The sequence below is a fragment of the Dicentrarchus labrax genome, unplaced genomic scaffold (genome assembly GCF_905237075.1).
Source record: "Dicentrarchus labrax unplaced genomic scaffold, dlabrax2021, whole genome shotgun sequence".
In the NCBI taxonomy this organism is placed as follows: Eukaryota; Metazoa; Chordata; class Actinopteri; family Moronidae; genus Dicentrarchus; species Dicentrarchus labrax.
In genome coordinates this window covers 11,883,386-11,898,559 of record NW_026136713.1, presented here as the reverse complement: position 1 = coordinate 11,898,559, position 15,174 = coordinate 11,883,386, and the positions used below count along the sequence as shown (strand labels likewise).

The 15,174-nt window shown below is 40.0% G+C and overlaps 2 protein-coding genes across 3 annotated transcripts in view; both read right to left on the bottom strand.

Annotated features, from left to right (window-relative positions):
• Window positions 1-3,543: 3,543 nt before the first annotated feature.
• Window positions 3,544-10,707, bottom strand: si:dkeyp-72g9.4 (uncharacterized). Its single transcript, XM_051419600.1, has 2 exons — window positions 5,771-10,707; window positions 3,544-4,686 (listed from the first exon to the last, which is right to left on the bottom strand). Exon 2 carries the CDS (start codon window positions 4,682-4,684, stop codon window positions 3,872-3,874), a length of 813 nt encoding a protein of 270 aa, XP_051275560.1. The 5' UTR covers window positions 4,685-4,686; window positions 5,771-10,707; the 3' UTR covers window positions 3,544-3,871.
• A 128-nt stretch (window positions 10,708-10,835) lies between these two features.
• Window positions 10,836-15,174, bottom strand: part of LOC127374363 (A disintegrin and metalloproteinase with thrombospondin motifs 2) — a 105,925-nt gene continuing 101,586 nt past the window's right edge. For both annotated transcript variants that reach the window (XM_051419573.1, XM_051419574.1), the window contains one exon: window positions 10,836-14,224. In XM_051419573.1, the coding sequence (XP_051275533.1) occupies window positions 12,096-14,224 (2,129 nt within the window). In that variant the 3' untranslated portion in view covers window positions 10,836-12,095. The remainder of the gene's footprint in view (window positions 14,225-15,174) is intronic.

The window sequence follows — 15,174 nt, the reverse complement described above, 5'->3', positions numbered from 1 at the left end:
AGGGAACATGTAAGCATGAAAAAGAATGATAAAAGGACCCTAAAGGCAAAGGAAAGTGACTGCAATGTTGTCACAGGGTTGTGTCCTGTGAAAGCCACATATCCCCCAAACTTTCAGAAACATGCTTGTTTTATGGGGGTGATTCACACAAACTACAAAAATGAGTAAAGAAAAACAATGGTTTCTAGTCATGCTGAAAGTTCTGGTTCCACATGCCCAGGTTGTGAGATATCTATCTCCTTGGTGGTGTGATTGATATCTCAAAACCTGGTTAAGTAAAACCAAAAGTATGCATTGCCAGAAAACAACAGAGGTAAGGGTGAAAATAGGTTATTTTCTGATATGGATGAATTGACAGGGTATTTTTTAAGACAATCCAGTGGGTCTTGAAAGGTGTGGGAACATGTAATCCAACAATGTAACTTTAAATTCACCAGTTGCACTGTTACTGTTTCATGTCTGGACTTGAAAATTGGTTTATAGTTAAAATGTAGTTTTTATGGAAACACATTTCTTAACCTTGAAAAAAAGTTTGTGGCATTCCGAAATCTGTCAAAGCCAAATTGTTCTAATTTAAGACACAGGGGTCTTCCCCAACGTTAAAGAGCAGTGAAAGGGACTTTCACCCATTATGTAAAGACAAAATAATGATCATCAGAGTGACTTCTCTAAAACTACTGTCACAAAAAAGGGCTTATAACACAAATTAAATCCAGACCTGTACCAACACACAACAAAAATAAGTAGGAGTGTAGAAAACTGTGAGTCATATCACAAGCTCTGGTTGACATTACCGGGGGATTAGGTAAGGACGCAGGTGTCTGCAGTGGTACAGTACCCCGCCACCTCTGCTGAACTCCATTTTTACTCCGACAGACAGGCTGCACTTAGCAAGCTTGAATGTTTTATATTTCCCTGTAGTTAATAATTCATGGATTTTACTTATTGGGGATGGTGGAGTGCACCAGCTCGTGTCAGTAGAGTACAGCTTGTTCCTTCATACACTTTGACAGGCACAGGGACAAAAAGAGGTGACACTGCGGTCCAGCTTTCAGTGGCTGTGTACATATGACCAGCATGGTAGATGGAAAATAGTTTTTTTTTGCATTTGCCCTATTAGCTGTGTGGGTTTGGATATGTGGGGGGTTACCAACCATAAATATCTTTAATAATTCATTTTTCCTTTTCGTGAATAGTTTAGCTCTTCACCAAAACCCCACACCACAAAATGTGACCATGTGTATGAACCAACAGGAACTAATAACGTCAGCAGAGTCTCTTCCTCTACCAATGTGGGGTTTACATCCTCGTGTAGTTTCACTTCTCAATTCGGTTTAAAAGTGATTTCTATGATTATCAGTAACTCTATAAGGAAATACTGTTACAGTGCAAAAGCTAGACTGAAAACATACACAAAATCCGTGGTGGAAGTAGTACTCAGATTCTTAACTTCAGTAATACAACAATGTTAAATTACTCCAGTAAAAGTCTTGAATTCAACTCCTACCTACTCCAACCTCCTGTTTAAGTCAAAGTATTGTTAGCTGTTAATACTGATGCATCAATTTGAAAGTAGCATTTTATTGCTTTATCTGCCAGAGATAATTTAACTACTTCAGTTAAGTAGTTTAGTCCAGTGGTTTCCACTAGGGGTCAGGACATTTCTGAGAAACAGAAGTATTGCATTGCAAATCCTGATTGGTTAAATACACAAACTGAGACCAGCCTGTATATTATTTTATACAGATAAGTGAAGTGGACTCTTCTCTAGACTTGTGGAGTTTCATCATACATAAACAACTCTGCATTGTTCCTTAAGTGACCCATTGCCTCAGGTTGTTGTGCAGAGAGAGCGGAGTTTCTCTCAGAGAGTTGATGGTGAAGGTCAAAAGGGTACACATTAGTTCCATTTGACAGTTTAAAGAAACGGTTCCTTTTGTGTGGTTCCTAAGTGTGGTCGATTCCCCTGACAGGACAGTCAAGCCGGTTCTTTATTTGTTGAAGGTCCCATATTTTAAATTTTTTAAGACGATTTTCAAATACATTATAACTGAAGGTAAGAATTATGTTTTACAAATAACAATGGGTTTTTTGTTGCCTCAGAGGCAGAAAAGTAATAGTAATGAACCTCACAAGGGGAATCATCCAAGAATAAGACAGTTGCTTTGTTTGCCTGAAACAACCTGCAGAAAAATGTGTGAAAATGTCTGAATGTACAATGTATACTGATGTGGCATTAACTGTCTTGACTAACTGTCTGACGGGTAAAAATAGACCTCACCTTTCAATGGGGTATGCTGAGATAAGTGTGAAAAGAAACAGAGAGTGTTCGAGATCTTCCAGCCCCTAAACGACTATGTTCCTGTGACAGTGAAGGTGGTGAACCATCAGTGCGGTGTATGTTTCCCCCCTTCATTCTGACGTTTCCTCCACTTTATTTCCACGTCTCAGTGTTTACTAATCAGCAATTGGTTTTGATGCTGGTAAATTTACCCAAAATACAGGCAACTTATTTTACCACTTACTGTGCTGTTTTTAATCTTGGAGTTTGTTTTGGCCTTGTAGGCTTTGTGATATCTGTCTTGAAGACCCCCAATTCAAAGCAAGTGAATGGCATCATGATGCTCATAGAATAAAACATTTATATTTGAAACAGCAAGCAGCAGCAGCATCACTTACCAGAAACAGTGTCCCTGTTACTATAATCCCCAGACCACACAAGGAACAAGGGATGATAAAAAAGAAAGTAGCTCCAATCAAAACTGTTCTCACTGTATGAATCACATTGTCTCTGCTCTCTTTTTTTGAGCTTTTAATCAGCACAAACAAAATTTGATTTACCTTCATTGTACTGGGATGGAGGAAGATGTATAAAAATAAAACCAGGACTAATTGCATGGATTAATACCAAGAGGAATATGTTTTTATTATGGTTATTTTGATAAACTGACACTTTTACCACAACCACTGATGTTCCAGTTTTCAATTAAATATGTATTTTGTCACCTGCCATGGCTTGATTTGAGGTTACAAAATGTCATTATGCAAAGCAGTGAATGACATAAGCCTGCACTCTAGTGTTTAAGAGTCAAAACTACATCCAGTGGTTGCTTTATGTATTTGAAGTGCGTTGTCTGGTTAAACTTATACTCAGATAAAAACAGTTCTTATTAATCACAGCCAATATTTTTTCTTTCCACAACAAAATTCTCTTTGTGATGATTAAATGTTTTCATGTGAAGTAGTTACTTCACGAGTCAGCTCATTATCCTACAGTTTACCTGCTTATGATTGTGACAGACGATGTAGTCGCACCAGTACAGCAACCGTGCAGTCCATGCAGTCTTGCATGTTTAGGTTCAGTGGTGTCATCTCCTCTCAGCCTGTGTTTCTCCACACTGTTTACCAGAGCAGGATCCCACGACAGTTACCATAGAAACTCCAGCGCCTTGTACCAGCAGAGCTGAGAGTGGAGTTCAGTTTCAAAGGATTTACACATGCAAGAAAACACTGATCATGGCACATAGAAAAGAAATCAGGCAGTTTTATTGAGAGTATCAAAAAAATGTTTAATTGATTCAGACTTAGTTCACAAAACACTGGAAGGTAAAAAAAGATTTTGCAGATTTGTCTGTTTTCATGATATTGTATGATCACCAGCATACATCAAGCATAGATAGTATTGATATAACATTACAGATGGACAATCGTGGCAATATTTATTTGCCTCTGTATGATTCAATGTGTATTTAATCATATCCTTTATATATATATAAATATATATATGCATAATACACAGCTACATATCTCCTAACGTCAATGTGTCATGCACTGACAAGATTGGGATACTTTACTTAGGGATATCATTCTATTACAATGTCTGTCCATTTGCGCCCTGTATCTCAGCAATGGCAGGCAGCATGCAGGCTCGCACATGTGCCTCCCTCCACGCTAACCTGCAGTCAGAGATCCACTGAGAGATGAGGGATGGTTTGACGGTTGGATTCTGTCTCACCCCCTCTGCCTCTCTGTCTGCCGGGCTCCCTGTCCTGGCCTCCAACCTGGACAAGCAGTGTTTAGGGGAGGTGTTTGGAATAGGAGTGTTTGTGCTGGTGTGTAAGTCGGGGCAACTGCTCTTGCGTTGGCATGGGAGGTCAGGACTTAAAGCACGGGGGATGCTCTGAGCTCTGGAGCGAGCCTGACCCTCCCAAATGCTCCCACGTTGCCTTATAAACCTTCCCTCAACAAATGCCCTCCTCACACCTCCTGAGAGGTCATTCTGGTGTCCGTAAAGATATTCCAGGGGATCAGAGTTGCCATACATGAACTCATCATCCAGTTGTTTCCCTTCTCCCTCGATATCGATACCATGTGCCTCCTCTGTGGGGGTGAATTCAAAGGTGCTTGATGGCGTCCCACTGAGCCGTGACAGACGCAGCCTCTGGTGAGCAGCATCCAGCTGCCGTGCGTTGATGTTATTGGGGGAAACCTCCCTGGTGGGGAAGGTGGGGTGGGCTAGGTGGCAGATGGAGAGGAGGTAGTCCTCTGAGGAGACAGCCTGGTCGTGGCCAGCAATGTGAAGTGTGTTGGCCTCATTCAAATCCTTCACCGTCTCCTCTGTGCCCTCTCTGATTGTGGGCAGCAGGAGTCTTCTCTTGGATAGCAGTTTGGACCGCGGCCGCATGGCTGAGAGAAAGAACAGGAAGAAGGTCATGTTTAGAGTCAAAATCTGTGTGTGTGTGTGTGTGTGTGTGTGTGTGTGTGTGTGTGTGTGTGTGTGTGTGTGTGTGTGTGAGCAAAGAAAGCCATTTGCTTCTGATTTGTCTTCAGCTTTACAGTAAATTCACTTTATCTTTTGATGTTATTCTTGCAAAAGCCAATTTAAACACAGTGGATGTGGTAATCACAGTGGACCATGAACTGCTGATAGTGCTCAAATTGAAATGATTATGTGATTTGACCAGGTGCAATAAAGGTATTTACTGTCAGGTTCTGCTGTATTATTTATCACCACATCTGTGCTCTCTATCCACCCAAGAAAACAGCATTTCTAGGATTTATAACTGAAGATGTAACATTTGTAACATGTTCTTGCACTCTATTGTGTATCCAATAGCAGACAAAAACACATATTTTGATGTGTTATCTGTTTGTTTTCTGTCCTTTGTGTGTTGTTCTTTCCGATGACATAATTTTAGATGTGGACATTGTTCCCATAATAAATAACTGTTAGTAGCTGGTAGCAATTCAAAACACAAGCATCTATTTTTGTCCATGACTGTATCAATCAAATTTAATACACATACAAGCCTTCCTCTCCTCCTCCTCACCTCTTCTTTGCTTACTTTGGAGTGGCAGTGCAAACAGCCCAAAATACAAACAATCCCAGCAAGGAGCAGCAAGAGGCAACATAAATAGATTACTATTTTAAAAGGCACCTCAGTCATGTAGAGCCACAGAATGTGTCAGCTTGTGTTTTCTTATGTAACCCCATATTGTTATAACCCTGAAAGTAGCCCACAATATATTTTAGTCCCAACCTCCATGCCAAAAATAGTGCAAGCCAAACCAAAATGCCAGCCTCTCCTAGTTTCTTCCAAGGTGTAGCCATTGCTAAATTTAGACCACACCTTCGGTATACAGCAGCTAAAAATGGTTCCACGGCAGCAGCTCTGGGCTGAAGCACAGAATAGGCACCCTGTGTATTTCCACCTCATGCATTTTCAGTAATTATGCAAGGTTTTTCTGCACAATTTGCTTTCCCACTTACCTTTGTCTTTGTCGAGTCCAGCTGGTCTTTTCTTCTTTTCTCTGCTCTTCCAATCTCGAATATCAGTCTGCAGCCTTTTTGCAGCTGAATATGTTTTTAATTTATGATGCTGTGTCTCCAACCAGGGATGCTGCTTCTCCTTGAGCGCACTCAGTGGCTCCAACTGACTCTGACCAGAGGCAGCAGTAGAATGCAGATTTATCTTCTCCTCACATCCCTCCTCCCTCCCTCCTTCTCTCTCCCCAGCTTACTTTTGGTTTGCCCTCCTTCCCTGGTTCTAAAAATAGACACACCATCCATTTCCTCAGCCACGGCACTGTCATTGGCCGACTGTATTGATGGAGAGAGAAAAACAGAAGCAGAGAAAGAGGGAAGAGAAAGAAAGAGAGAGAGACTAAATGGATAGAGAGAGTAAGGTGATGAGAGTGAGAGAGAAAGAGGAGACAGGGAAAAACAAAACAGAAAAACAGAGGCAGGAAAGGAGATGGAGGTTTATTTTTGCTTCAGTTTTTCAAGACATGCTATTTCAAGAAATGACTGACTAAGTGAATACAGTCACCCCCTGTAATTTTGAGAAATCTACCAAAATATATGATGCGTTGTGACAATAAATCTACATACTGTGGAGCTGTTGTAAACATGTTGGACCGTAATTGTTTGAAGCACGTAATCTGCTTCAAATTTCATCTGTGTGTGTGTGTGTGTGTGTGTGTGTGTGTGTGTGTGTGTGTGTGTGTGTGTGTGTGTGTGTGTGTGTGTGTGTGTGCGCGTGCGCGCATAGCTGAGATCACAGGACCACTGACCTTAGGAAGAACAATCTCCCTCTGTTTGATGAATTTCTCAGGCATTTACTTTAAAATCTGTAAGACACTTTGAACTTGTTTGATCTTTTACAAACTGTTATGATGTAGGCGACTGAAGTAATGTTGGTCCTCTAGACTCCAGTTCATGTAAACTAAGACTTGAATCCCATTGAGAAATTTAGGGCAAAGAATGCATTTAGAAGCAATTAATAAGCAGATAATTTACCCCCAAACAAGCATTTCAGCTAGTACCAAACTGGACAATTTCTAGAACCTATTTTTGAGGATTTGGGGCAGGAGTAAAGAGGCAGTTACATAAACATAAAGAGTATCCACTGGGCAGCTTTGTGGTAGAATTGGCTGTTATTTGTGAGAGATTTGATAATAAAAACTGGGGCAGCAGGTGGTTGGATGAAGGCAATGCTTTTTATTTACACAGCTCAGATTTTGACTACTGTTTAAAATGGAATTGATTTTCTTTTCCATTGAGAAGCTTGTTTCTCTGACACTTATGGCGTAAGTGGTTTCGAGGGCATATGACATTTTGTGAGATTCAGGCGTCATGAGGTTGTAAACAAAGACATAACATTTGTAATAATTAATTTCAACAAGGATATTTTTATTAGACAAATAAAAATGTGCATTTGAATATATTTGTGATGTGATTCATTATTATCAATATTTTACATGGTGTATTTTTTTGTGTAGGATCACAGGACTGCTCACCAGAGGGTTTATAAACAGGAATAAAAAAAAAACTGCTTTAGACTCTTCAACATGCTGCCCTGTGTCTGGGGATGAGACTTTAATGGACTGTTTCCATGTGTGCGTTTGTGTGCGTGTGTGTGTGTGTGTGTGTCGGGGGCAGCAGGAGCTCTGATGAGTCAGATGAGTCTCATTTTCTTTGCATCCAACCTATAAAAAGATTCCTGACTTTTTAGGGATCTCTAATGGACTAGTCACAAGGAACTAAATTTGCCTCTAAGACACACACGCATGCACACCACGGCACGTGTCGTTGCTCAGTTAAACATTCAACAGAATCACGGGGACCACACTGACTGCATTCATCAGTGTGCATTCTGCTAATGACAAACACCTGGCACAACATCAGACCACAAGGCTGGAGTCTTAAATAAAACGGCAGGATGTACATTCATGAAAGAAACAACAAACACAAGCTTAAACACCAGTTATGCTGGCATTGTTAAAAGGGAAATAGCTGTCTTATCAGCAAGCATATTAAAGGACGGGCTGAGTTGCTTTTTAATGGCTCTCAGCTGAACACCAACCCAGAGCCTAACACTGATGAGTTTGTGTATATTAGCCAATGTAAAGTCATATTCTTGGACAATTACATTTAAAGTGCCAACGATTAACAATTGTGTATTTTCTTTATACTGGTTTAACACACAAACAGGTTATTTTCACAGCAGATATTTGGATATACCAGAGCAGGAAAAGCACAGGTGTTACTTATAATTATTAATACAAAATAATATTAAAAATATTAATGACTATTATAGTATCCCAGTGAGTGTGACAGTGAGCCAGGATGCACAATACTAGGACCCTGAAAATGTAATGCTAAATGAATTTCATCCATCATTCATTTGATTATATACTCCTACTCTCACATATTAAAATGTCTGTTGTGAAAGAGGCCTACTGTTCTGTAGCTGCCATGAAATCAAGATTTAATACTCTTCCAACATCAAATTCCATCTCATCACAGAGTGCAGTGATAATGTTTGAGCAGTTCATCCCAGTGACATACAATGTCTACATATATTTCAACAATACTGCAAATTTAGGGGAAAGATATATATATACACAATAATTTCAGAAATGGCATCTTTTTATTAAAAAAAAGGCAAAAGAGGAGGAATAAGTCCTGTTCAGTTCTCCTCCACTAATGGGTTCAAGAATAATTAGATTGATACATGAGGATGCTTATGTTTTAAGTCTGATAAAAGCTTCAGTGTGTAGGTATAGAGAGCGGTAGACACAGTTGAAGGATGGATAAATGGAAAGGCTTTAATTGTGGAGCCCTGTTATTGATTTTCACAACTGAGCTGCCATCTGCCAGAGGGATTCTGAGAAATGGTCATCCTCTGAAAGGCAGAGAGGGGAGTTTCCTCAAGAGTTGTTTTGAAATATTTTTAGCAAAAAAATTAAATCAAAGTGGATGAGCATGTTACAATATGATGTTGTTACAGTAAACACAATCACATGGCAATACATTTAATTTTATCCATTGCAACAGAACTGCAAAGTATTGCCTAAAAATATCAACATAATTGGTTCAGCACTTTTCTCACAGCCTCAGTAATAGAGATTCACCATGGCGGCACTGATTGCAGGGCTAGTGGATTTCATTAGACTGATGTACTCTCTTATTGTACCTTTTAATTGACACCTTCTGTGAGTATTAGTGTGAAGCACAAGGGGTAAGTAATCCAAAATTAGTCAGGAGAAACCAGTTGCATCAGGGTCTTAAGAAGTAAACAAGACAAACCTGATTTCATAAGACGAGGATCCAATTTATCTCACAAGACCAGAAAAAGATTGTTTATGATAATATCACACAAAGAATAGATCCCATGCATATTTCTCTACTTGTGTATTTTTATGAATTTGCTTTGAGCTATGTACAACTTTCAAAATGGCCTTTTCATTTATGTATCATTCTAATCCAACATAATTAGTCTGAATAAAGTAACAAGCTGAGCACTTGACTCAAATGTCAGCAAATATTGAATATGTCCCCTACATTACACAAATACCCCTCTGTATTTTAGACAGTTTCCCCCAAGTATCAGCTGAACTTTTGTGGGTGCAAATGTTAAGACCTTAGTCATTTCTTTTCCAGTATTATTTGGAGTACACAACACTTTTTGTTTCCCCCCCAGGGTCAAAAATGCAAACTGATAGTTATCATTATTGACCATGCAGTCCTAATTTTCTGCACACCGTTCCTGACAAGAATTTATGAGTAATCTAATATTCTGTTGCCAGTCATGTTGTTTAGAGGTATTGAGAGACACAGTGGCTTTAATGACGGTAACAAGATCATTGAGGACACTTTACAGAGGTCAGTTGTAGCCAGCGTTGGAAAACAACCAACTTAAAAAAAAAACTGATTGGCTTATGAAAGATGTAAACAGTTATGGGTAAATATCAAGTCTTGCATATCTAGGAAATCACAAATTGATGCTCCTCGTGTGTTTTTCTCTCAATGTTTTACTGTCAATAGGCCAATGGAGTGACTCAACATTTTTCACAAATTGATCTGTGAGTATAACCACATGCAATGATGCTGAGCCTAATCTTAGAGCAAGAGCAGGAAATCACACTGAATGTGTTTACGACTGATTTCTGCTAATAAAAATAGGCTATCCTGGGGCTCATCTAAAGGGTCAGTTCACCCAAAACAGAACCGCACAAACACATACATACACAGTTTCCCTCTTACCCCAAGCATATCTAACCCTGCAGTTTGTGTTTTATTTGCAAAGATTTTGAATATCTTCCAACCCCAACACAAAAAAGAGGTGAATGGAATCTCTCAGTACTCAAATTAAAGAAAAATTATATTAAAACAAATATGAATCAATAGCTACATGCTGCTTCAGAAGCAAATCAAATCACTATTGTATGCATTTCCCATGAAACGGATTTAGGCAAGTCCTTTCCTGGTCTAAATCTTTCCACAGGTGAGAACGACCCTAATGAAGTCAGATATTTTGTCCTCTGGAGCTGCTCCATCAACAATTAAGTGACTGAGCATATCTTTACTGGACTCACTTTTAACAATCAGTGACATTTTATTTTGGAAATGACATCAATTGAAATACAGTCGTGCTATGAATCTGATATTCTAAATCTGTCAAGGTAAAAAGAGGCCATAAAAAGGTTTGTGGCTTACGTAAGCACAAAAATGAAGCCAGTGAACATGAATACAAGTTCTATGTCTCCCCCTATGTGTCTGATATTGTACTACTGTGCAACTGGGAGCTAAATATAGACTCAGTAAAAGCTTGTAAGCATGCTATTGATAATTAGACGATGGACTGACTCAAACTGAGTTAATTCTTATATGACTGGGTTAGAACTGATGCAGCAGTGAGGCTCACAGTAGCTGTGACCTACATTTCTTTTTATTTAGGATTGATTGAGTGACATAACACGTGGTGCACCAAAAAGATAAAGAAGGGCAGCATGACAACTCTAACTGGAACAAAAGTCACACAACACTGACAGTCTGCAAAATACCACAGGCACTTAAACTTTAATAAATATTAAACATTAAGTTCTTTTTCATATGTACAGATATCGTACAGAAAGATCCATAGGTACTTTTGCAGCTGCTGCAAGTTAGAGATGTACCAATAATAAAACTTTTAGAAAATAAAATAAACTGGCCCTCAAAGAGTCTCCTTGGATACAGTTAATACAAACAGGCTTGTTTATTTTATTTATTATATTTTTGTGGGTTTTTTTATACATAAATGAATGGTATTGCTTATAGCAACACTGATAAAAAAAAGCACCATACTTGACCCACTGTTACAAAAAAGGAAAGAAAAATGCAATCAAATGTTTCTGTTAAGTTATTCTATTTTTTCACCTGGCTTAATGAGATATTAAAATATATCATCACAATTCAGGAAGCACCAAGTGTTTGTCCCTCACCAGTCTTCCATTCTGTATCGTAACTTCCTGAGAGATGAGAGATGCCATGCAGTCAGACAGACGTTTGCTTTGGAAAAGGCAACACAGTCCAAGCAGTGTAAACTTCCACAATTTAATTAAACCAAAAGGAAACTTTTACTTTCTGATTGTATAACATTACCATAGAGCTTTCAGGCCTCCAGAAGCTCCAATCTGCAGTGTGTATAGGGTATTTAGAGTGCTGGCCACTTAAAAAGGAGACATTTTTATCTTGTCCTACAGTGGGAGCTGAGAGGTATTAATATGTGTTTGTGGGGAAATAAGCTGCAGTCCTGGGCTGTAATATAATATGGAGATGTGGATTTGGATTCTAGGTGGTAGATTTTGTTGCTCCATAAGTGCCAGTAGGGATAATATGATTTTACAAACTACATTACGCCTTATCTACATCATTACTGAATCCTCAAACAAGACTGTGGGTGGTTTGGGGGATAGAAGCATGGCTTTGTAAAGTGCTGGTCAAACTGGATGCACACTTTTCATCCCTTCTGTTTCTCATTATTGTGTTTACACAGGCAAGGCAATTTGCTTCAAATCCGCACCAGTCTGTACTCTAAAGGGCTTTTCTTTATTCAAAGCAACTGTTCAAACATTTGGCCATGATATTCTCTCTCTGCAACAGTCCTGATTGTCATGATAGTGATATGACAGAGAGTTTGTAGTTGTTTTTTTGTGGAAAGGCCTGATAGAAAGCATCATGGCAGGTCAGAGGGGCTTAAACAGGGCTTACAAAAGTCTGTAAAATAAAAACATTCATCTCTATAAGAGAAATGAGAAGGCTTGGTCCATCATACTGCATGGCCTCTCTTCATCCTGAGGAGAAAGTTCCGCTTCTCCTCCAGAAGCTCCTGAATGCGTTTGTTCCTGGTTCTCTCTCGGAGGTTGACCCGACGCTTTGGGATCAGATTGTTCTGGGAGATATCGTTGTCCACGCCAATGATCCTGTTGTATATTACGTCGATGGAGTTGTTCTCACTGGTCTCTGGTCTTCGCTGAGGTCTTACAGTAGAGGTGGTGATGGTTGCGATGGCTGGTTTTTCTGTTGTCGGAGTGACGGTGGCAGGAGGTGAGGCTGTGGCGGGGTCTGAGGTCGTCGTGGGAACTGAGATGCTCACGGGGATGTACTCAGACAAGTCCAGCCAGGGTGAGGAAGCAAGGTCTGTCATGTCCTCACTGTTGATGGTCGGGATCACCATGATGAGACCGTCGTCCAGCACCATGGTGTCACTGATGACTCCCACATTGCTGTAGGATACTGTGATGTCATCGCCACTTAGAATGGTCCCACTGGTTACTGTGACATCACCGCTGCTCGTCATTGTGACATCACTATACGGCCTAGTTCCACTATGCATGTTAACATCTTCAAAATGAATGGTTCCAGTTGGAGCTACAAGATCATCAGAAGTGGTGGGTGTTGTGGCTAAAGTATCATGATACCACAGTGGGGTTTCATCTGTAGTTGCTGTGTTGTTACTGATGTACGTGACATTGATTCTGGACTCTGGCAAAGGCATGCCTGAAGCAGTCACGTCCACACTAGTGCTGGATGAGATAGTGGAAGAAAAGGGCTCTCTCAGTTGTTCTGGACTTGTATATGGAGTGGGAGCTGTAGTATAATATAATGACATTTTAAGTGTTTTCTTTTTTGGATTAATCTTTTTTGCCTGAGTGTTTATGGCATTTTTGGGCCCTGGTTTTGGTTTCTTTTGAGGATTTGTCTTTGTTTGTGTTTGCTTTGTAACTTTCGTATTTGGATTAGTGTTCTTTTTGGGATTGGCCTTTGGTGGAGCCTCCTTTTTGGGTGTGGGTTTGGTTTTTTTCTCAGGAGTAGTCTTTTTAAGAGTGGCCTTTATAGGGGGAGTCTTTTTGGGAGTATTTTTAGCTGGAGTAGTCTTTTTGGGAGTATTTTTAGCTGGAGTAGTCTTTTTGGGAGTGGTTTTTGCCGGAGTAGTCTTTTTGGGAGTAGTGTTTGCCGGAGTAGTCTTTTTGGGAGTGGTTTTTGACGGAGTAGTCTTTTTGGGAGTAGTGTTTGCCGGAGTAGTCTTTTTGGGAGTGGTTTTTGCCGGAGTAGTCTTTTTGGGAGTGGTTTTTGCCGGAGTAGTCTTTTTGGGAGTAGTGTTTGGTGGAGTAGTCTTTTTGGGAGTAGTGTTTGCTTTCTTTTTGGGATTGATCTTTGGTGGAACATCTTTTCTTGTTGTATTTTTTAGCGCAGTATTCTTTTTTGGATTGAGCTTTGGTGGAATCACCTTTTTGGGCTTTTTCTTTGGCAGAATATTCTTTTTGGGCTTGGATTTTAGCAGGGTTTTTGTACTGCTTTCTGTTGGATTTGTCATAGTTGGACGGGTAGTTGCTGGAAGGTGTACAGTAGTTATCATACCAGATGTTGTTGGACTATTTGTAGTGCTCTGTAACTGTGGATCTGTGTTCTCGTTTATGTCTGGGGCAGGCAGAGGCAGAGGACGAACAATAACACTGGGGGAGGTTGTAATAACTGAAGTGGTTGCCATGGAAAAGGTAGTGGGGAGGACAGGAGCACTGGTGGCAGCTGGAGTGGTGATAATTTGTGTAGCACTTAGTGTGGAAGGAGTGAAATGAAGAGCAGCAGTGGTGAAGGTAGGAAGATGAGTGGTGGTCCTGGCATTGATAGTAGAAGCTGAAATGGTGGCAATGACAGCTGTGGTGGGTTGGATGGTGGTGAAGCCAGAGCTAAAGGTGCTGGTGGGTGGAAGAGCTGTTACACTGGGACGGATGGAGGTGATGGGGGTGGATCTGGAGGTGGAGTTGGATAGAAGCTCGGTGATGGTGACATTGCTGCAGGATTTGCAGCACATGCGCTGGAAGTCCGGTAGAGAGCAGTAGCGCTTCAGCACCTCCATACGACAGAACATTGAGCGGTCTCCATGACAACGCTGGCCTGTGAAGGAGAGAACAGAGAGCTGAGACTGGGCACAGCCAGGAGTCGAGACTATGAAGAAGTGTGTGTTTGTCTGATTGCTGTGATATATGTCTTTACATTAGCGTTAGTCTTTGTGTGCATGTTTGTTCATACATAAAGTACATGCATACGTGTGTGTGTGTGAGTGTGTGTGTTGGTTCCACACCGTGCAGAGTACAGTAGTAAAGCCAGACCATTAGCAGAGGATGCAGGAAGGAAGAGGAGAAAAACCCAAACATCAAGAGCAGTCATGAGATTAGTCCAGAGCAACTGAAATGGAAAAAGAAGGGTCGCCAGTCTTGTGTTGTTTCATGTTCATCTAAAACATCTGATATCTTTTTTTGACACTTCCTCATGCATCTCTGTGTTTCCTTTCCCTCAGGTGCGCATCATTTTTCTATTTGAATCCTGTACTACTTGACTTGTACCCTTTTTGTACCATGCCTGGCAATGTTTGACATTCTCTCTGACAAAGAATCTAGCCAGTGAACATTCCTGGTGAGAGAAAGATCACACTTTTTAAAACATTTTTATTGATACAACTTTGCTGTTGAGAATGACAGTAACTGAAACAATGAGATGTACGCCCCCCCTGCTCAATATATAGATATATTCTTTTCTTAAGAAAAATAATTCAACTGTATCGAAAGTTACAAGTTCACAGTCACTTTGGTAAAACACTTCATTACTTGGAAATCAACCAGTCAATCTGTTTATCGATTGAAAAAAAAACATGAAGTACATAAATTATATGGGCTGTTTAAATAAAATACATAATTTCCATGATGATGTAAAAACTGGAATGGCACATTAAGTGTCATATGAAACATTTACAAAACATTAATAAAATTTCCCTGATAAATCAAAGTGCATATAGACGCAGTGCACGTAGTCCATCTGAATGTTTCTTCAACGTTAGCCAAACGTTT